The sequence below is a fragment of the Ornithodoros turicata genome, chromosome 3 (genome assembly GCF_037126465.1).
Source record: "Ornithodoros turicata isolate Travis chromosome 3, ASM3712646v1, whole genome shotgun sequence".
Classification (NCBI taxonomy): Eukaryota; Metazoa; Arthropoda; class Arachnida; order Ixodida; family Argasidae; genus Ornithodoros; species Ornithodoros turicata.
The window spans coordinates 2,532,955-2,554,643 of record NC_088203.1 but is presented as its reverse complement, the minus strand read 5'-3'; the positions used below and the strand labels follow the sequence as shown (position 1 = coordinate 2,554,643).

The window sequence follows — 21,689 nt, the reverse complement described above, 5'->3', positions numbered from 1 at the left end:
TGCATATCCAACATGGGCATCGACAGAGCCGCTTGATTGAGAATTACCCTCTATAAATGAATCAGTGATTACTTAATAACTTTCGAAAAACTTAGAAACACCCTTAGCGTAAGAGAGCACCAACGTCAAGCCAGCGTCAGGAAATCTCTCGGAACTGCGCGTCCCGGAACGCCAAGCCTCCACGCGAGACGAGCGGCGTCAACTTTCAGTGCGCGAGGAGCGTCCGATGGTTGATGGCATCGTAAATTAATTAAATTCCAGCGTTCTTCCGGGACACCAGTTGTCGACAAGGCGGACCGTTATGAGTGCCAGATTTGGGGCGAAAATTAATATCTCGGCCGTCAGACCGAGCAATTGTGAGTCTATGGCCATCTCTGCTGACTGCGTGTGTTCCCAGGCTGATGGTCAGAATATTAGAGCAGTCATCGATCTCTTTCATCACGGGTTAGGTTGGAGAGATTGGAGCGTTTCGCCTCGTTGAAGGTTTGCGCCGGTGATGGCGAATGGAGTGGTTAGTTGGCATTAAAAAATAAAAAAAAATCTGTGGTAGCAAAGCGACTGCAACTATGAGCGGTGTACACAATGGGAGAGGACAGCAGGAAGGTGTGGGAGGCAGGTTGGCTAGTTTGCGTCCTGGGCAGGCTTCAGGGGTTGCTGTGGTGTCGGGAAAGTCTGCCAAGGACTGCAGAGAAAACGTGCAGCCGGTGGTTGTTGTCGGTGATGGGGAATAATGGAATGGATAGATGAGGCAGGACGCCCAAGATCAAATTCAGCCAGCTTAGCAAATACGAAAGACTGCAAGTATTTCATCGTGTATAATGAAATATCATCATCATTCCCTGGCATTTTGTTGCTACTACATTGTAAGGTCGTTTAATAAAATGTATAACAATTATAAAGCAGAATGCTATCGCGTCAAATATAGAAACTAAGCTCACATTCGATATAGAAGCCGAGAGCTATTTTTAAAATAACGCGAATTCCGCTCAGCAAATAGCAGGATCCACGCAATAATGAGCAAATAAATAAGATAGTGATAACCCCGTAAACGGAGCAAGATCGAGGGAGTTGATGTCCTTTCGCGAAAACCCGAACTATGCGACCCCTGTTGTCGATAGCGGTGCAGCTGCTACTGTGGCGAGCAATCCAAACTTCCTTCGGCGGCAACAAAAAGAAACCGACCGCCTTGATTGAGGAGTTGTAAAAGATGCCGACATCGTAGGCAGCCTCGCGTAGTATATCAATACATAGACGGATTGTTGCTCATGTTCTTCACAGAATGTCTCCCCTCTTGAGCTAACGAACGTCTTCTGCAAAGAAAAATGCCTAAGGCATTTCTACTATTCTACCGTGTCTTCTGCTACTCGTTACGAGTATGCACGAGGGGGTATTACACATCCTATCGACGTATACGTTGTGCATGTTACGAAACGAGGATGAAAACGCAAGAATGCGTGAGGCCCAAGAAGTCCTTGTACGTTTAAGGGTCCAATTTGAGCGCCAGAGTCGGTTCAAGAGTCCAATTTCGAGAAGCGCCGTTTGCATGTCGGGGTTCGCTACTTTTTTTCTTTTCCGTTGCGTTTTTCTTGTTTTTCCTTTGCGCGCCATGTTTTGTGCAACGTCGCAAGAGAACGAAATTCTAATTACAAGCTCACTTCCTGACACAGCGCCCCAAGGTTGTTCACCTTAGTCCCAGGGGCCAAGAATTCCTCCGTCCACGGATTGCGTTTCACTCAAATGCTCTATACACGCAATTTGCCGTTTAAATACAGTGTCAATAGACCTCTACCTGTTTGTAAACAAATGACGTCATAATGTTCGACAGCGCTACGAGTTTGGTAGAGTTGAACGACGTTCAAAGCTAGTGGTGAACAAGGTCGCGCCCGAAAGCCACGGTCTTGAGGGGATTATTATATGGTCCCTAAAAGGGACACGACTTTCGGTCCCTAATTTTCTTTCAATAGGAGGCAGCGAAAAGTGCCCATTCGTGGAACCCAGCCCTACCCTTCCAATTTGTTTCGGTTTCAGTCTGTCTACCAACGTGATGGTGACGTTTCTCGGGTACAGGTCTATTATAAGGACAGTGACCAGTAGGAGAACTGTCTGTGCTCGAAATATCGGGCGGCTCTCGGGTTGAGGCTATTACTTATAATGATATCAGGTGGGGGCTGCGACAGAAGCCAAGCTACAGCACCCTGCCCAGCAGCCACGTACAGAAGTGCATCGAGCTCAAGACCCCATGTACTTCAAGGAAACTTCAAGGGAAATTGTGCCGACATTCGTGTGTGCGGGAAAACTCAGTACAATCAGTGCACGGTGTTATAGTTTTGGTATATAAAAGTATCACGATCCATTTAACTTTCATTAGTATACTTTCATTTAAAATTCCTAATGGCATCCGCGCTATGCACTACCTCTTTTCTGAGACTTGCTTAGCACGCTTCAATCATTCTCATCATTCCACGTCTACGAACGCATGATGTGCTCAAGCCTTTCAAGTGTGCACATTTAACAAAGGACTCGCGAACATAAGCCTTCTACCGAAATATTACGGAATCATCTCTTCTATTCTCATGGAAATCCCTCTTCTGAGTATAGCATAATCCTCGCATCGAGAGAGAGACAGAGAGAGAGAAATTAAAATGGATTCATGCGAGCGAGAGAAAAAAGGAATGTGTACAGCGGGGAAAGCCAACTGCACATACTAATCGGTCCAACCTTTTCAGAGAACAATTTCACGCTGCTTGGTGCGCTCGAGAATAAGTGTTCGAGGAATTTTTTTTTTTTTAATGTTGTTTGTGCATATCGAAGAAGGTGCGTTATAAAAATTCGGCTTTATATTGGAGACGAGACATGCACGTCATAAAAATGTCGCATGTGGCTTATACTGGACTGGGGAGGATTGGCTTGGATTGGATTGACTTACTTCGATTAGATTGGATTGGATTGTGGGTTATATTGGATCGCGACGTACTGCTATATCATGGAGGTAAGAAACTAAGGAGAGGGCTATAAGATCGGAGGGCCGTGGGACCCCTCTAGCGGTCGCTCCTGGCAATACCACGCCCATCTAGTTGCCCAGTCACGTGATCCCCACATGTTTCGGCGTTATGGCGGTCTGCGCGGAGACTTGGAAGTTTAGCAAACCTCATCTTCAGGAAACCTCTTAGCTTCAAGAAGTCCATTCGCACAATACTTTGAAGGTTATGGGGTGTTTCAACATTCGCCGCGTGATAAATCACAACAAAAGTTGAGCAAAACAGAAGAGAAGCCAGGCAATGTCACGATGACGTACGTACGTCTTCTAGCGATTTGGTGATCCATTGCTTCCACACTGAGATTATCTATCTTGTGTTTCAACGGGTGTGATAACTTCTAACTCCAAAGATGTTATGAAAGCGAAAACAAGTTATTCGGCCGCAGCTCGTGTCTGTATTCAGGTAAGGTACGCCGCGGACATGGAGGACGCCATGTTTTATGACGTCTTGCCGTGACGTTTATGGGTCACGTGTGTGGGCAACTAACCACAATGCCATGCGCGGGTCACAGCACGCTCGCTTGCATTGGGAGAGGCGCTTAGGGCATCTCCTTAGTTCCTTACCTCCATGTACTATATAGAGACTTGAAGATGCGCAAAGCTCCCAGCACCGCGGTAGTTGGTCTATAGCAATCGCCGCTTCGGTGTGGGATTTGGCGCTATAGCTAACAATACTCGTTACCAAGTCATTTGCCGAAACCGCGGCAAGGTATAGTGGGCTGCGTTGACAACGGCTAAGAGGTATAGGGAAGAGGGTAGCGTGCGCTTAGCAACAGCCTGTGTATAGCCCTGTTTAGCGCGGAAGAACGACAGTGGCAACGTCATAATAGTGTACACGTCATTTCCTCTCCCCAATATTGCTATGTGGCGCTCGTAGCGGCCACTAGCGTAATTAACCCATGACCCGGCTCTCCCGTAGGCGACTGCCACTTGTCCAGGTCTCTATAGTATAAATAGAGCCTGAAGTTTTCGGGAAATATTTTTTTTCTAAATTCGGGGGTAAAAATCGGGTAAATAAACGTGTGCACTAAATTCATGTGAATTCGGGTGAAAAAACTTCCAGTATGCTAAATTCGGGGTGAAATCGGGCTCAGTTACTCAACTAACTGTAGTGGTTTGGTACAAATGGTGATGTAACTGAATTTTTCTACCGAACAAGTAAATTAATGCATTCCTACAGACATCCCAGTGAGGGCAATTTGCCAGGTAAAAATCGGGTTTCACCCTAAAGAGGCAACCTTCAATTCGGGGTGCAAATTTGGGGAAGAATCGGGTAAAACCCTAAAACTTCAGGCTCTAAGTATAAAGTAGGTCGTGTATTGGACCCCGGGACGAGCACGCCAAAAAATGTATACCACGGAGCAACGTTACCGTAGTGAACGTGCTTCACAGACTCATGTTCTAAGAGTGCAAACCGGAAATTGTTTTTGCGGCTGTGTTGCCCAATATATTGCCACTGTTTTTTTTTCTTGTATTTTTTTTTTTTTTCAAGTCGGCTCGAAACGACTGCAGAAAATTTTTCAATGGGCACGCTGAGTTTTAACGTGAAATGAGATATATCGTTTGTTACGGTTAAAAGATTTATTTATTTTGTCTTCGAGCCAACTATATACGTAACGGCGGAGGTACAGACAAGAGGTGATCTCAACACTTGACATCGCCCTGAGCTCCGCGTAGAATATTCCTATACATGTCTCTTGAGAAAATGTCCTGTCGATACGCGGATGCGTCGGTTTGTCAGAATAGACGAGTTCAGAAAATCCCAGTGCTCTTTGCGCACGCATTGCATTCTGGGCACTTGCTGAACGGGGGAACGAAAAATAACCCTTCACATTTCGCTGACCTTGACACGTCGTGGACGATGGACCGGTAGGGAAGAAACCGGAACAGTTTGGAGGCCGTCCGTTTCTTTCGTATTAGTAAACTCCCACAGTTCAAAGCGACGCTAAGCACTCTGGGATTTTCTGAACTCGTCTATTGGTGGCTTGCTGCTTTTTTATTTGGTTGCATGTGTGGGTTGTGTCTTCTGTATAGACGAATAAACGTAGCACGTCTGTTCTACAGCGGATAATGTAAAATATTGTTCTCAGAACAGAAGACACGCTTGAAAAAAAAAAGAAAGAAAAAAGTATCTTTTTTAAAACTCGGAAACGTCTAAATAAACGCGGACGGCATCCTTCGTCTCTTCCTCCTCTCTCTCGGTTTCTTTTAAAAGGAGGAATCAAATAAAACAAACAATAAATAGAAAAAGCAAAAACTACAAGTACAGACAGCTTATACGCGCCCGAGAGAATATCCAAAGATGAAGGAGACACTCAAGACGCGGAAAAACGATGACGAACGCGGACCTCACGTCGTGAAGAAGAATCCGGGCAATTCGTCACGGCTTTCCCCTCGTCCTCTTCCATCCATCACGTGACAGAAGGGGAGAGAAGGGGGGGGGGGAAAGACGGATGAGAGGGAAAATGTTCCCGGGGATGAAGGGCGGGTTCAAACCCAGCATGAACCCTCCTCTTTATAACACTCAAGCAGAAGAGTTGAAGCTTCCATGTGTTGAGCGGCATAAGCGCTATATAGGCAAAGCGTTCGTTGGGGTTGGTGCTCTCCTGGTCCGGTTCTTCTGCCTCTGACCGGTATGATTTGGTGCAACGGCGAGACTGGGATGTGACGCAGGTTGGAATTCCGGTAGCCGCAAATGTGGCATAGTTCCACATGAGGTTGGCCCACCCGAACAATATGCCGCTATATCGAATAGACCGCTTCGCAATGGGAGGACACACATATATACACGAAACAACCCAATGGTCATTGCTAAAATAAAGTGTTGTTGTTCTTGTGTTCCGGAAATGATTATTGACGCGGGGATTTTTGTAAATCCCCGATAGACTCTCGCTCACCCCCCTCTCTCTCAGAAAATTGCTTGGTCCCTGGCCACATCCCGCCCACCAACGCTCTGTCCTCAAAGCTCTCTTTACCTTTCTGCATACCATATAGGACTTCGATCCTTATTGTTCAGGGGCTCACTATCTCATTCCCCGCATCACCACCAGCAATGGGGTAGAGTATTGCCCCTGACGATGAAACCAGGGTTGGCTTCCGGAAACGGAAACGGTAATTACCGAAATTCAGCAGGAAACGAAAATGGAAACAGAAACAAAATTGTTTTAGTTCCCACTAGCAGAAACCGAAACGGAAACGAAATTCAAGAGTGGTAACGTTAACGGAAACAAAATTCGCAGGACGTTTCCCATTCCGGATAATATAAAAAAGAAATGGGTTTCAACGAGGATTATCTCACATTCTGCTATCTAGCTTTTGCCCGAAATCCCCTAATTCAAGCTACATGCGACGAACCTTTACGACGAAGTTCGCGCGGCAGGAATCGCGGCGGTACGACGCCGAATGTTCGCTGACGCGCGTTCGTTGCGCGCTGTCAGTGTGGCCGTACAGGAAAAATACAACGTAAACAACGGGAATTAGACGAGGCAGGCTAATTGATTTCATTTAAGACAAATGCGTTGTGGTCAAAGATGAAACGAACAAGCAAGCCTTGGAGACTACTACTCTTGCTTTATAAAACAACCAATTAATACACTATAAAAGTGTAATAACCTTAACTAAAAACGGTTCTTACTCCTAGTTACATACTGCCTAACTGTTTTACTGCCTTTTTTTTTCTCTCTATGTATTATCTTTTTCCTGACTTCCTGTAACCCACTCCTCCCATGTAACGCCCGTATGGGACTTTTGGGAGCTCAATAAATTTATTGATTGATTGATTGGGTGTTGGAAGCCAACAACACAAGTAGCAATGTAAACATACCTTCTGGGTCGCGTCCTATACGTTTCGGCGACGACTATGACACAAGCCAGCGCTTTGTTCCCCTGGTCCTTACATTCCGAGCGCCCGCAATCCCAAAGGACGGGACGCTTCTGCACAGCGGTGATTAATTTGTCGTTTTATTCTAGACGCGCCGCTTTTGACGCCATTGCTCGCGCGTGCGGCGAAGGAACTGCGGGCGAAGGCGACCGACGCGGACGTTAGGACCAGTAGTGAGTCCTGATTGGCATATTTGCTCCGTGTATCTCGCCCTTTAGAGAGTTAAGGAATTTTAGGTAATTATAGTTATCTAGCCCTTCTATGACTCAATTACAAAAACCGCATCTATGCTATACACTCCTAGCTTTTAAAAAAATATGTAGAGAGTTAAACGTAAAAGCACAACGTATATCTGTCTAATGAAGTTATTATTATCCAGGGAAACGAACGAGACAATGATAACCAGCTATGGAAGCTCGCATGTTCATTCCCTCCCAAACAACCTTCGTTAAAACGCGAATACTATTTCACTGATAGAGCCACACGTTCATCTGTACGTGCACAAATCGCTGCACAACGTTTTTCTTTCGCTGCACACACACAGACCACTCACTGTTTACACTACTGTACAATAGCGCCACCCAACAACGCAAATTGCTTTGGTGCCCGTAATTGAGTTCCGTCCAACTCGGTCTGTAACTCGGACATTTGTTTAGGTACGACATTAAGAGCCCACGCGACAAAAGGGAACACACCTGTGTTTTCTCTTTCTATTCTGGCGTTTGTTTGGAGCGGGCGAGCGTATACGTGAATTGTTCCTCATCAGTGAGTTCGGTTGGAACACTTTGTTTGGACGAGTTTGTTTTAGGAGCTCGGTGTTGTGACACGAGTGGGACACGGGTGAGGGGGAAAGGGTAACGGATGTTTTGCTTGCGAAAGAGTGAAAACCTTTTAAACTCGAAAGCAGTTTCACTATTTCGCAGGCAAAGCGAAGCAAAGAAACGCTAAAAATTGAGCGTGTTTCTGTGTAGTTATGGACGGTGTAACTGTTGTAGCGCACACGTTGTTGATGTGAGTCAAGTGTCGACACAGTTCCCCCTGAAGTCGGCCCAGGACGCATACTAACCCCCCTGTCCCCCACTCCTTCCTGCTGTCCTCTCTCCATCTGTCCACGTCTGTACGCCGCTCATAGCCACAGTTGCTTCGCGGCGCTAACACGGAATTAAAAAAAAAAGATGTGAGTCAAGGGCAATAGGGCTGTTGCACTGAAGTTTGCACAGCGCCATTTCGGGCCCAAACGGCCGCGGATCCCAGCAATAAGGAGTTCCATCCGCGGGTTTTGCATGGTGTGTCAAACGGTATGGTGCCAAGGAAGCTACAAAACCTGTAGGAAATCAACAGAAAAAGCGGTGCTTCTTGAAAAGTGCGAACAACTCGAAACCGTGTACTTGAAAGTGCCGCGTCGTCTGCTAAACTGGGGAGTGTTGCATGATTTGGGGCGCTGATGTTGCTGCTCACTCGCGCCACCTGGCCCATAGCAACAGGCCCATAGAACGAAGCAGACGAAGTGCACGCCCTCATGCCACCAGCCAGCTGTTATCTATTATTATGCAACACTCTTATCGCACTGATATTACTCCCGAGTCGATAACACGCACCTAACGACTGCCACAACGAAGCCCGAGCGAACGGAAGCAAATAGAAAAAAAATAAAAAATAAAACGTTGCCTTTAAGAACATAACTGTAGACGAAACAAAAGAATGGTACTACTACCAGTTAGCTCCAACAAACCAAACGTTGTTCCAAACTCAAACACATTCGCGGAGGCCTCTTCTGGGACGAAAACGAACACAATGTCGCACGCACTTGTTTAACTTTGAATCCACACATCCCAGATTCTCTCGTCTGAAAAACAACATATAACCGGCGCGCTAATCTTCTTCTTTGTCTTCCTTTTTTCCCTGAACTACTTATAACCACAGAATGAAGAAAGGAAGCCAACTCTGTCTCTCTCTCGACGCAGGTTGTCTTCTAATTGGATGAGACTCGCATGCGTTGCTTGAGACACCAATTATCTAAATTGAATTATGCCCACCAGGTTTTCCCGGTCCTTCTTCCCGTAGCTCCCCATTTTCCTCAGTTGTTCCCCTCGTCTCTTTAAGATTTCTTTGCTGTGTTCTTTGCCCCACTCGTAGATTATCGACTACATTGTTAGTAGGCGCGGAAGGTTCAGGTGAGCCCGGGAGAGGGCGCAGCTCAACCGGAAGCGCTTATTTTGAGACGTTCGGCGAGAAAGGTCTAAATGTAGGGGGAAAAAAATGCAAGCAAGCTGGTGTAGGCTAATTCGTAGTAGCATTTCGTCTGAGTCTGGAGAGGTCTGTCCTTTTTGCGCGTCGCATCTCCCCCAGAATAAGGGACTCATGTCATGTATACAACAACACCATCACCAATAGAAGATGACGATGAGATGGTTTGTTCCACCGCGGTGGTGCATGTCATGTTACTGCATGTCCCCAGCTGGCTTGCTACTTAGCCATCTTTTCATTGCCATGTCGCGTGTTACTAACGATCAGGCTAAATCTAATTCTCGACTACATTTGCCCCGATGGGAAGGTGATTTATTTATTTATTATACGTCAAAGGCCCGTAGGCATAACATGACGGAGTCGTGGGTTGCATAGTAGCAACGTACAAAGCTACAAAGCAAGTTATAGGCAAAGTGCAAAAACACTTATATATGATAGTGATGATAGTGATGTTCCGAGGCTGCAACACAGAAGAAAGGACAAACACGCAAAGCCTCAAGCGCCTAAGAACAATGAAAGAAGGAAATCACTGAAAAGGTTAGCCAGCTGCGGGACTCGGATCCACGACCCCCACGGTAATCCAGAAGATGTGGGTTCGAGTCCTGCAGCTGGCTAACCTCTTCAACGACTTCCTACATTTATCGCGCCGCTTCGAAAGGCATAATGCGGCGTATACGTTAGAGAGATGAAACGTAGCTTGACCTCTTAACGTACAGTTCACTGCACGGTAAAGAGTTATGCTGTCCACTCCCGTCAGCCTTGTCCGAACGTTCATTCAAATCTACTAGCTAAAAAAAGAAAGAGAGAGAGAGAGAGAGAGAAAGAGAGAGAGAGAAAGGACAAGGGAAAGTGCCCTCCAACAGAAGTCTTTCGTGTAACGTCGCAGTAAATCAGGCAATTAAACATACTAGGACAGTCGCAGTGAATCAGGCAATTAAACATACTAGGACAGTCGCAGTGAATCAGGCAATTAAACATACTATAGGACAACCTTTCTTCTTTTTTTACTCCGCGTGAGCGCCGCGAAGCAACTGCGGCTATGAGCGGCGCGTGCAGATGTGGATGGACAGATGACAGCAGGAAGGAGTGGGGGACAGAGGGGGGGGTTAGTATGCGTCTTGGGCAGACTTCAGGGGGAACTGTGCAGACATTCGTCTGGAAAGTCTTCTGAAAACCCAGGGAAAGCTTCAGACAGCACAGCCGATGGTAGGATGGTAGGACCCACCACCTTCCAGTTTGTAGGACAACAAGTTTTTGCCAGTGACGTCACCACCGGGCCTGTTGCACTAAAGTTTCGTACGGCGACCGCAGCGCCAATTGCCCTCCTCAGTGCGCCCTTATACTAGACGGTCGTGCCCGGCATGTTCCCTGCCTTACCGGCGTACCGGGAACGTCATCTCTTTTGTGGAAATCCTTCCGCCACGATTTTTGAGAGCCGCAGTGTAGGTGATACGTGCCTAAGTACGGAAAAACCTCCGGGGCAACAAATGGCGCTGCAGAATACGGTTCGGAGTGCCCCCAAACGTCGTGAAACAGGCCCAGTGTGACGCCCATATATTTTGCTTTAGTGGCGTTGCTGGCCTTTCGGGCCGGGAAAAGGGGTTTGGGTTCGTGAGGATTTCGGAGGGGTGTTGCAAGATTTTGGGGAACATCAAGGGGGCGCGGGGAAAATCGCTGGCTCACTGCTACTGTCCCCCAGTCATCCGCCTGATGTCGCTAGGGGTAGGGCACGCTAAGGGCACGGCGCGTTGCAAACAAAACGCGTTATCCTCGTTAACGCCATGGACAGTGTGCAACCTATGGAATCATTCTGGTTGTAGAGGACAGAGAGGCAAAATGATGAAAGGGGAAAAAAGTCCTTCCAATGACATCCCAATTACTGTCCAACCAATTCAATTGGCCCGTTTTATTTTGCCAGATGATAATCGTCCTTTCAATGACGTCACAGTCACTATACCCGACCAATCGAATTGCACCCTTCCACCCTCAGCCGCACGGTCACCGGTCAATATTATGGGGACTGTATTGGGCAAAGACGATGGAACGAAACCGCAAAACTCTTTTCCCTAGACGGATCCATACTCGGATCAATTACGGGAAGGAAGTTTTCCAAGACACGTTTGTAGGAAGCACGCGAAGCAGAGCAGACATGCATCTTCCATTTGCCTGATTGGCGGACACGTGAAACATAATAGGCATCTATTTATCGGTCTTATAAGGCGACCACTACTCAACAGAAGAGATTATTCTCTGTTGCCTATCGTTTTCTTTTGTGTCCGTGGAAATGATATGGGAGTGGAGTATCATGCGCGATTGCGAAGAGAACACGCCAGGGTAGTTAGTCTGTTTTTCTCTTTTTCCTACAGGTTTTGCGAGACGTGATACGTGCGTTTACGATGAGGTTTCTGTTGATCAGTTATAGCTGCCATTGTTGCACAAAACCACCGAGACTGACTATACTACACTCCCTCATCTTCTTGTAATCGTCATCTCATCATCCTCTTCAGCTACAGTTGTAACGATACTTACAGCTGTGGGGCGAACAACGGCAAGCTGTTACCATCGCCACTACCACCAGGTGCCGTTGGGGTAAATGCAGTCCTGGGTATTAAGTAACCGAGATAAGTAAGTAACCGAGTTAAGTAAGTGACCGAGTTAAGTAAGTGACCGAGTTAAGTAAGTGACCGAGTTAAGTAAGTGACCGAGTTAAGTAAGTGACCGAGTTAAGTAAGTGACCGAGTTAAGTAAGTAACCGAGTTAAGTAAGTACGTACAAGTAGCTTGTACCTGTAGCTATACATCTCGCAGGCCGATGAGCAACGCCCCTAGCGGATCGTGCCGACATAGGCTTCTCATGGGGTTTGCCCATTATGACATGGTCGCTATAATCTAGTAGGTCGTGGCCAGGACACTGCGGAGTGTTGCCAGACTACCAGATCTATATAGCGAAACTTTGCATTTTGCAACAAACGCGTATCCATGACGCAGTAGCCAGCCATCGTGACAATGCAGCCATAGAAAGTTTCAAAATATGTGCGATTCGTTCACTTGCTTTCATGGTGAAAATTTAGAAAAGCGTTGACAATGTATTAGATTATCGATTTACTAACTAACTGACTAACTAACTATTGATCTGACATTGATTGTATTTGTGCTGTCCCCAGGGGCGGATCCAGACCCTCGGTTTGAGGGGGGGGCGGGGCGGTTTCTTTGTCGGAGTGCGTAGTGGGGGAGGGAAATCCAATGTATAAACTGACGTTTTTGGGGGGGCGATCGCCCTCCCCCCCGCTTGGATCCGCCACTGGCTGTCCCGTACCTCATACTAACCGCAGTTAAGAGGCAAAACACCGTTAAACCAATACACCCTTAGTACACAATTAGCACACCCTTAATACACCTATGTTGATGTGCACCCAGGTCACGCCCATCTACGAGAGGATCAGCCTAGAAGGGGTGTAATATGAGTGTGAGTTGGGTGTATATTGCAAAATACAACCCTCTTATACACTAACATAGGGGTAAAAAAAATTAGTGTGTAGTTACTTTTTTGTACGTGATTACAGTAACCATTCTTTTTTGGGAAAATACCCTTTAACTGTAACTCGCTATACCACTTCTGATGAAGGTAACTGTGAAACGCAACTGTAATTAAGTCACTCGAGTAGTGCCATATTTTTGCCATATGTTTGAAGGCTCTAGACAGACAGCTGGCTCATCGTGAAAATGGTAAGGGCATTCTTTCCAGCACCCCCGTTGAGCGACTTTTTAATGCAGGAGTGAATGTTTGAACTGAAGTGATGGAAGCGGTGGTGACTGACACTAACTACGAAACAACAACCATCGCATAGGTATAACCACTGTAACGAGTGTAACAAGAGGCTACGCCTATCACTTAAAGTTTAACGAGCTGTGTCTATCATGTTGTGGCAGTGTCGACCAAGTAATGTGCCAAACATGTGTGATGTAATGTTTAGCCACCACGTGTTAAGCCTCAACAACGATATGTTAGTATAATAATGTGCAGTACAGCGACACTAGTTCAGCTCTACGACCCTTGCTCAAGCACATCATAACTGACACTGAATTTTGTTACAATAATAGATCAATACATAACACAAAGCCCGTGCACATAATACCAACTCACAAAACAACAGTATCACCGGCCAGAATCCCAAAACTTCATCAAAAGCTCCGCCAAAAACGGATTTCTAAAGATCTCATTCGGCGTCCCATTATCCCTTTGATCCCGGTGGTAACATACTTGACGTCCCGCACTTGAGCGGGATAAATTACAACGTCCGCCTTTCCCCCTCCTCGATGCTCAATTTTTCAATCCGAGCCCTCTAGCGGAGGGTTTAATCCTCGTACACAAGGAGCGCCCTCTATAAACTGCCTTCCCCTTATATCCCCTTTTTCAATGAAATCCCATCTGCTACCTTATTTCTCCTGCTCCCTATTGCTCCCTATTTCTCCTAAGATCCCACCTTTTTGACCGTTCAGAAACAACGAAACTGAAGCCTTTGGACGACAAAAGCCAGATTATAAGCCAGAGCAGACCTCACGTGGTTTAAGGTATACGGCTTAACTTTAAAGTCCAGAGGGTCTCAACAGTGCTGATTTCTCTGTTACTTTCCCTATACCGTTTAGGGTTTTCTTTTTCTTTTTCTTTTTAATACACCGGCGCCCCTTCCAGAAACTAAACGTACGGCACTTGAAAAAAAGCCCACGAAAACCCACCGGGTTGCTCGAAGCTTAATTCCTTCCATTCTTTTTCTTCCGCCGATATCAGCATAACACTGGAAGCGAGGGCCCACCAGGCTGGCCACTGTGTGCTCCCGAGGAGCAAGATTACCGAAGAAGGCCGGCAGCGGATAAGCAAATACCCTGCACCAACCATAAAGCGAAAGTAAACAAAATAAATAACAGGAGACAAGAAGTGAGCAAAGAGACGACGGAGTAGCGCCACTTCAAAAGTGCTCCCCCCTCCCTTAATTCCTCCTCCCCTCTTCCACCACCAAGAGGGGTGTGGAATCCCCCTGGCAAGATGAATAAGGTGCGGAAATATTTTGGCCGCGCGTCTTTCAAGAGAGGCGGCAGGCCGGTCGTTTCTTGGGCGTAAATCGGGCTTTTGAACAGAATTGTCGTACAAAGAAAATAGTATTTCTTGAACCCCATCGGAGAAAGAGAAGAAATCTCTCTTTTTCTCCTTCTTATTCTCACTGTAAAGGAGGTCTTTATGGTGCAAACAGCGTGGCTCCCTCACCTTTTTTACAGTGTACGGCTATTACTCGTCCTCCAGGACGCCGAGAGCGAGAGAGCGATCCTCCATTGTTGTGCCAACACTGAAACCAGTAGAGAAAAGAAACGAAATCAAACATAAAGCAAACAGACCATCCAGGAGGAACTAGAGGAACTAGCAGCTGCGGGACGTACTCCCCATACCCACCGTACCCTCTTTTTTTTCTTCTCCTCTCTCTCTCTATCTATCTCCTGCTCTGATTGGAACAATTTACACTTTGCATGCCGACAGACAATGAGACCCTTCCTCCTCCTCTCCCATACCCCTCTTCCCTACCGCCCGACACACAACAGAGCTTCCTGGGTTTCTGTTTGGGCTCCCAGGGGGTAATAAAAAAAAAGAAAAAGAAACTTAAAAGCGAGCCGTCCACCACCACCGGCTGTATACGTTGAACAGAATTGTGAGAGGAAGGGATTCAATAGCGGCACCATAATAGGGTGTATTATAAATACGGGAAAATATTTTATACGCTACAATGATCGCAGAAGTAGGGGGCAGGTCTACAGCTCCTCCCAGCTCTCCTGGTATATGAATGGCGTAAGGTTGGATTTATTGTGTCTGTCTTCGGAGTTTTCGTTTTTCTTCGCTGAGGTGGAGGCTAATTTTTTTGTTGTTGTGATGCTAAGTTGCAGGGATCCAAAATACGATCTGTTCAGATGCGTATATACAGTTGCGTAAAAGATGTGCGAACGGTGTAACATATCGGGCGCTCGTTTGTTGAAGTTGAGAATCGTTCTATGAAACGTTCGGGGATCCTGTTCAAGGTGCGCAGTGTGACGTCGACGATCCTTTTTGAGAAAACGTGGCGTATTCCACTACAGCGGCCTGATTCGGTCCAGGTACCAGAGGCCCTTGAGCAAATAGGTTCTGCGCATAAACGTTTATATTAATTCGATTACGGTGGTTTTTGTATCGTCCTGTTAAATTTTGCCAACGTCTCATACTGATGTGTAGCTACAATACAGTGCGTATCCGTATCATGTACGTAGTATACGTACGTCTGATATGTATGTATGTATGTATTATACTTATGTGTCCGTATATCCATACACGCAAACCAACACGTGCTGACGTTAGCAGCTCCGTGTATGAATACTTTGGGCATAAACAGCATCGAACAGCGTTGAACTTGCACACCGATATAAAACTAAAAAAAAACAAAAAAAACACATATGACATATATGAGGTCTTTTGTATCGCCCCTGGTGATGAAACTCCCCAATCATCATCATCATCATCATCAAATAAACTTGTTGTAGGTCTTTCCTTTTCTAATTATTTACTTGCGGAATAGCAAGTCAACAAACCGTTTGGCTGACCTTCTCGTCACTTTCTTCCTGTTTCTTTTGTCTTCTAATAGATATAACTCCCCCCCTCCCACCTTTGCATCAAGTATCACATATGAGGTATAATATCGTCATTCATTTTCTGCCCACATAATCAGCTACGATAGGAGACATAAGAGAGAGTCTGACCTTCTGCCCTGATCACATTGCTTATCCCCAACATCGTTGGATTTTCGCTCCATCGGTCGTTAAACGCTTAGCGTGTTATCGTACACGAAACGTCAACGTATACGGTCCACTAAAATTCGCTATTACTTATATGCGGCCTATTTAGCTAGCCCGGCAAAAGCGGGCCAGTCCATATGATTACATCGCTGGGGAAGAATTGAGCGACTTCTCCACAATCGTCCATTCGGTTGCTATGGAGACACATGTTACACATGGGGCCGTTTTCCTAGCTGTCTCTTCTACGCTTTCTATTCAGTGCCATAGGCTTTGTCCCTGGAGGCGTCAGCTGGTCTTGTTTGGCAAAATCGGTGTCCAAACACAGGGGAATGGATGCAGAAAGAACGATCGAACCGATACTACAGCGACTCTTGTAATGGATAAAGCCACGACTTTGCGGCATAAGTGGCATTCATATTAGATGGGTTTTTCAGCGCTAGAAATACGCGGAGCTTTCTTGTTCCTTTTCTTAGCTTCATCCTATGCCACTGGAGCCTTCGATGGTCGAGTAAACAGTGAACGAAAAAGTTTCTGTGCCATACGCAGACCTTAAGTATCAGAAACTGATATTATGGCTGTCCTCAGGCAGCCTTGGGGACTTAACGCGTCGTGTGTTGATCTGGTGAAGTTTGGTTTCGGTTTTCCTGCGCCGCGCTTAGATTATGAACGTCGAAAACGTGAAATTTACGGGGATCTGGTACAAATAATCTTCACATAGTATAATAACACTGTACATGATCGACACAGGAGCTTCTGAGTCGTGAAAGTGTTGGGTGACTTGACCATCGACAGATTGCACAACGTTCACTTGTGTCTTTTGCTTCTCGATGTCGTCGAGGATTTTAAGCGAGCCCTGCCACGCGCTCTCACGTAACCTGGCATATCTGGCATGCCTCACAACTGCGCCACTATCGGTTGCTACATTTCCATCCTCAGAGAAGCGTTCAACACTCAACGTTAAGAGTCTACAAGCCCTATAGGCGACTTCAAACTACACCACAGCTCATCCAACCTTCAAACCCCACTCCAGCGTTCCACCTGCCACCTTCGCTACCATCTTCACCACCATTATCCACACCTGCAGACGCAGCGAACAGCGCCTCCTATATACCGTCGCCGACAGCGACGCTCACGCCACGTGATCAAATCACCGGCCCTAATGAGCCCCTTTAGCGTCCTTCAAAAACACCATTACCCCCATTGCCATCGGCATGACACAAAGATCCCTCCCATCAACCCACTGATTGATTTCTAACCCACACGTCGATCCCCCCCCCCCCCCTGCAGACACCAACGAACTTATATATCCCAAAACTGCATCAACATATTCAGTCGTTATCGAGATGCGCATGAGTCATTTCATTTGATCTCTGCCGCCATTGATGACCTGCATTGCCTTCTCGTCCACCTGATAAGGGCATAGCCCAGTTAGAGTCTGACCACGTGCGCACCTCCCAGAGGGGGTACAGCGACACAAACAAGCGAGGAGATTAGGCAGCACCTTTCGGAAGATACGAAAGGTAATCAATGTACTTTAATCAGTCAGAGTGAGTTCTCGTGTTTGGCCTTCCTCCACCAGGGTTCGCTTCCGACACAGGTGTTGTCGCTGGAGGGCAGGACGAGTCTTTTTAATTTCGTCGAATATATACCACACCCAAGCTCCTTCGCAATTTCAATTTGATTTGCCTCAAACTACTGTGACTTCACGTCAGTTACCGCATTAAAAAAAAAAGAAGAAGAAACGAACAAATAAAACAGAGGCACTATGCAGCCAGCGCAACACCTTCTGCGACGTTCGTTGCCCATAATGTTTATTCGCTAGTAGCACTATAGAGCACCTGCGGCCTGTACAGGCTCCGACAGACGGAGAGAAGACAACAAGACGGAGCTGAAGACTTCCTGAACCCTCTTCAGGGCAACTGCAACGACATTCGCCTAGAAAGTCTGACAAATTTCCAGGGAAAACTTCATGTGGCATAGCCGGATTCAGGATTCGAGCCCCCCTCCCCACTCCTCAGACTTTAGTGTGACGTTTTTTGTTTCTCTTCTTTAATACATGTACGATGACAACAATTCCGTGAACATATTCCGAGATCATAGCTTCTACACACGCATCTCACATCCAACGTGCACGTTAAATGTCCGCAGTAATCCAGTATTAAAATACATGTTGCACTGATGCCCATTTTTGCCTATAGTAAATGCCCATATGCATATATAGTTGGGTAGAAATCCAGCGAACCGGTAGAATGTAGGAAGGGAGTTGCCTCAGGACAGAAGCCGCCGATATTTCGAACAGAGACTGCTGTTCTTCTGGGCAGAAGAAGAACAGTCCCTGTTCGAAATATCGGCGGCTTCTGTCCTGAGGCAACTCCCCTCCATATGCATATATAGGCTCGCAAGAGACAGTATCGTCGCTGTTCGTCGTATAGTCTGTATATCGTCGCACAATTCACGTTGCAGAAGCGAACCCATAAAAAAATGTTGACGTTAATGATGATGGCGAAAGAAAAATAATAGGGAGAGATTGAATTCGTCCAACGACAAATTCGGCTACTCCCATAAACAGCCCATAAAACAAATAAACACTTTTTTTTTCGGAATAGCAAGCCGGCTCTTTGCCTGGCTAACCTTTCTTTTCTTAATAAATATATCCCTCCTCCCATAAACAAAAACAAAACAAACGGAAGCACGCCGGCTGACGATTGGCAGTTGAATGTTGTCAGCCAGTCAGGTACAGTATTTGCCAGTACTTTTTCTAATTGTCTCCAATTAATTAATTAGATAAGACTAAATGCCGATCGACTGGAAAGTTGACAGCAAGTTCGAGGTGTCAAGGTGTTCTACAACTTCTCACTCGGCAAATCTTGGCCCAATACTGCGAAGATCAGTTAATTATTCTTATCTAACTAGTTGCTTAAACCCAATGGGAAAACACTGGCGACTACGATACAGGAGTCCTATAAGAACATTCAGTTGTTTTCATTCGCATCTTGCTGCACGTCAATTGAGACATCCCGTATGTGCATTCCAGAGCCGTTCATAGGGAGAGTTTTGCCACTGGGAAGAGCCTGTTTTAAAGCGCGTCATTTGACGTACACATGGCGGGCGGCGCACAGGCCAGTGACGCCATTTTAGAGCGGAGCCACCGCTTTGAAATCTCCCCGTGCCGTTCACTCCGTGACTTGGCTTTCATTTCGGTCAAGTGGAGGGAAGCGATGACAGGTCTCCCGTCTCCAAAATATCAAAGAGTGGCCAAACTCTGCCCATCAACGGCTCTGGTATATATTGTAGCGTAGGTCATGTATCTTGTGACGCTAACTACAAACTTCTTTTTGCATTAAAGGGGTTGAGACGCATTCATAGATTATGGTTTATTACATTGTGGACGTATTGTAGTACTACGCCAGAATACCGACGAAAAAAAGAATGGTTCTTCTACGTGTCGTACTTAGCGAGATACAAGGTTTCGAGCAGACTCCCGAGCAAAGCGCAGACGTCACAGAGCTCAGAGTTACGTCCATTCTCATTGGCAGCCGTAAGCACGTGACTTCTCGTGCGTTGCCTCACTGGCGGCGCGCGAGGGCTGTGATGTCAGAGACGGATGGGTTTCGTTATTCCCGGTTCCAATTTCCTCGGCTTCTATTACCATCTTCGCTGTGAAATTTTCGATGCACAACCGTCCTAAAAACGATAAAAACCCCAAATGCAAGGGCACAACGAAGGGGACAAAAAAAGAGAAACACAATATTTCAGTAAAGAACCGACTTTTACGTTTATCTGGGATAAGGTGATATGACCTGTGGCGACCCCTTTAACCCCAATAAAACGCGAAAGCTTGACTGGCGCCCGGTTTGAAGTCGAACTGCCGTTCGGAATTTCGTTCGGTCTTATATTTCCGTTGAAATTACGGGTACAAATTATAATCGCACGGTTCTCGCACGGACATGGTGAAGGGTCGTGCCCCTTCCCTCTTTTACACGGGAGCGCCCAAACTTTCATACATCAACACACTCTCCCCGCATTTCCTACGCTTAGCTCTGTCTTCCCCCTCCCAATTTATGACGTCGATATTAAAACCGCGCTGTGTACTTTCAGCACACACACTACATGAAACCTAACGAGATGAGTATACACGAAGAACGTTTCTAAGTTTCGCATATTTACCGCCGGGTGCAAAAGAATATAACCTCTGCTATCAAGCAGACGCAGCATGCGCATCGTGTGTGCTCTGGAAGTAAGGCGATTCGGGAGGTCAAACACATTATGCGAAGCGCCATCACCTCTTCATAACGGTTTCGGGCCATCCAGAACGGTGTGGGTGCTTAAGAGACCGGAATGTATGGTTTGTAAACAGCGACGAGGATTATGTAGCAGGGGTACTGGGGCAGGTTTTTCCAGTGATGAAGGGGGTATACATGGAGGTAATGACCTAGATTGTGAAGAGCGGATGAGATATATGAGGTTTCGGCCAGACAAAGCGCGGGGCCATTTTGGAGTGGAATTTAGGTACGATGGCAAGGGAAGATCGCTCGGAAACAGGCTCTTGATATACGACTATAGTCTTAAGGAGCACCGAACCCTGCAGGATTGAGTGCGACTGGATTCCGTGGCGTCCCTCATGCAAGTAGGTGTCACAACTCACAAGTTCTCACAACTTCTCATGTATTACCACACGCAGATGACTGCGCAGCTGTTCTATGGAAGCGCCGTTGCCAGCAGAGTAATTTGTCCCCAAGACTGAGCGAGGAGCTCAAGGTACCTCCCAAACAGTGCTCTCAAGCGTGACGTAGCGATGGGTGGCTTGGGTGACGGGATAAGCCCCGTAATGGTAAGGGCCTGAGATGTGTACCTAGAGGGGAGGGGGGGGATGTGTATAAGGGGAAAAAAAAGTGAAGTCTGCCTGCACAGATTGTGTGGCACTCTTCATGCTCTTGAGGCGCAGGTGACAGGTTCTTTGGATAACTTGGTCGTAAGTTCTGTGATGCCGTTACCTGGATCTCTTCGTAACTGGGAGGCGTGGTGGACGTGCTTGCCTCTAGCGCAACTGAATGCATGGATTCACAGCAGCCACGGGGCTGAGTGGATGCAGCATTCGCTCAACGGTGGTACGTACCTCCAGGTGAAATGCTGAAGACTGCTTGAAGATGATCAAGACGGCCAAGTGGTAGGTTCCACAAGCTGGCGCTGTCGAAGGCTTTCCCTAGCTGTGTTTTGCGACAGAGTTTCCAGACAGCAGAGCTCCCCATGAAGTCGGCCCAGGACGCGTATTAAACCACCTGCCTCCCACTCCGTCGTGCTGTCCTCCTTTCATCTGCCCACGTGTGATAGCCACAGTTGCTTCGTGGTGCTGACATGACATAAAAACAAAAAACAAAAATACTCGTTTGATAGAAACAAGGTGACCTTGCACAACATTATACAGTCGAATACGCGGCTCCTTGTAGTGTCAAGTGACGTAGCATATTAAAGCGGTTGTGACATGGGCTTCATTACATCGTGCACTTCGGAGTGCCCACGAAAAAAAAAAAAACGAAGTATTTTTTTCCAGTTGTCGAGACGCAAATTTCGGCGTCCAGCTCTGACGTCAGAAAAGCGAGATAATCAACAACAACAAACCAAAACATATATATTCTTCGCATTCCACTTCGAAAGCACGTAATCTATATCTCTGCCACCACAGTGGTCGAGGTACCTGCAGTGACGTCATCACTGC

At 46.6% G+C, this 21,689-nt stretch overlaps 1 protein-coding gene across 1 annotated transcript in view; it reads right to left on the bottom strand.

Annotated features, from left to right (window-relative positions):
• The window catches only part of LOC135387711 (uncharacterized), a 275,760-nt gene that overhangs the window by 173,170 nt on the left and 80,901 nt on the right, over window positions 1-21,689 (bottom strand). Inside the window, exon 4 of the mRNA XM_064616809.1 lies at window positions 14,427-14,505. Within this exon, the coding sequence (XP_064472879.1) occupies window positions 14,427-14,505 (79 nt within the window). The remainder of the gene's footprint in view (window positions 1-14,426; window positions 14,506-21,689) is intronic.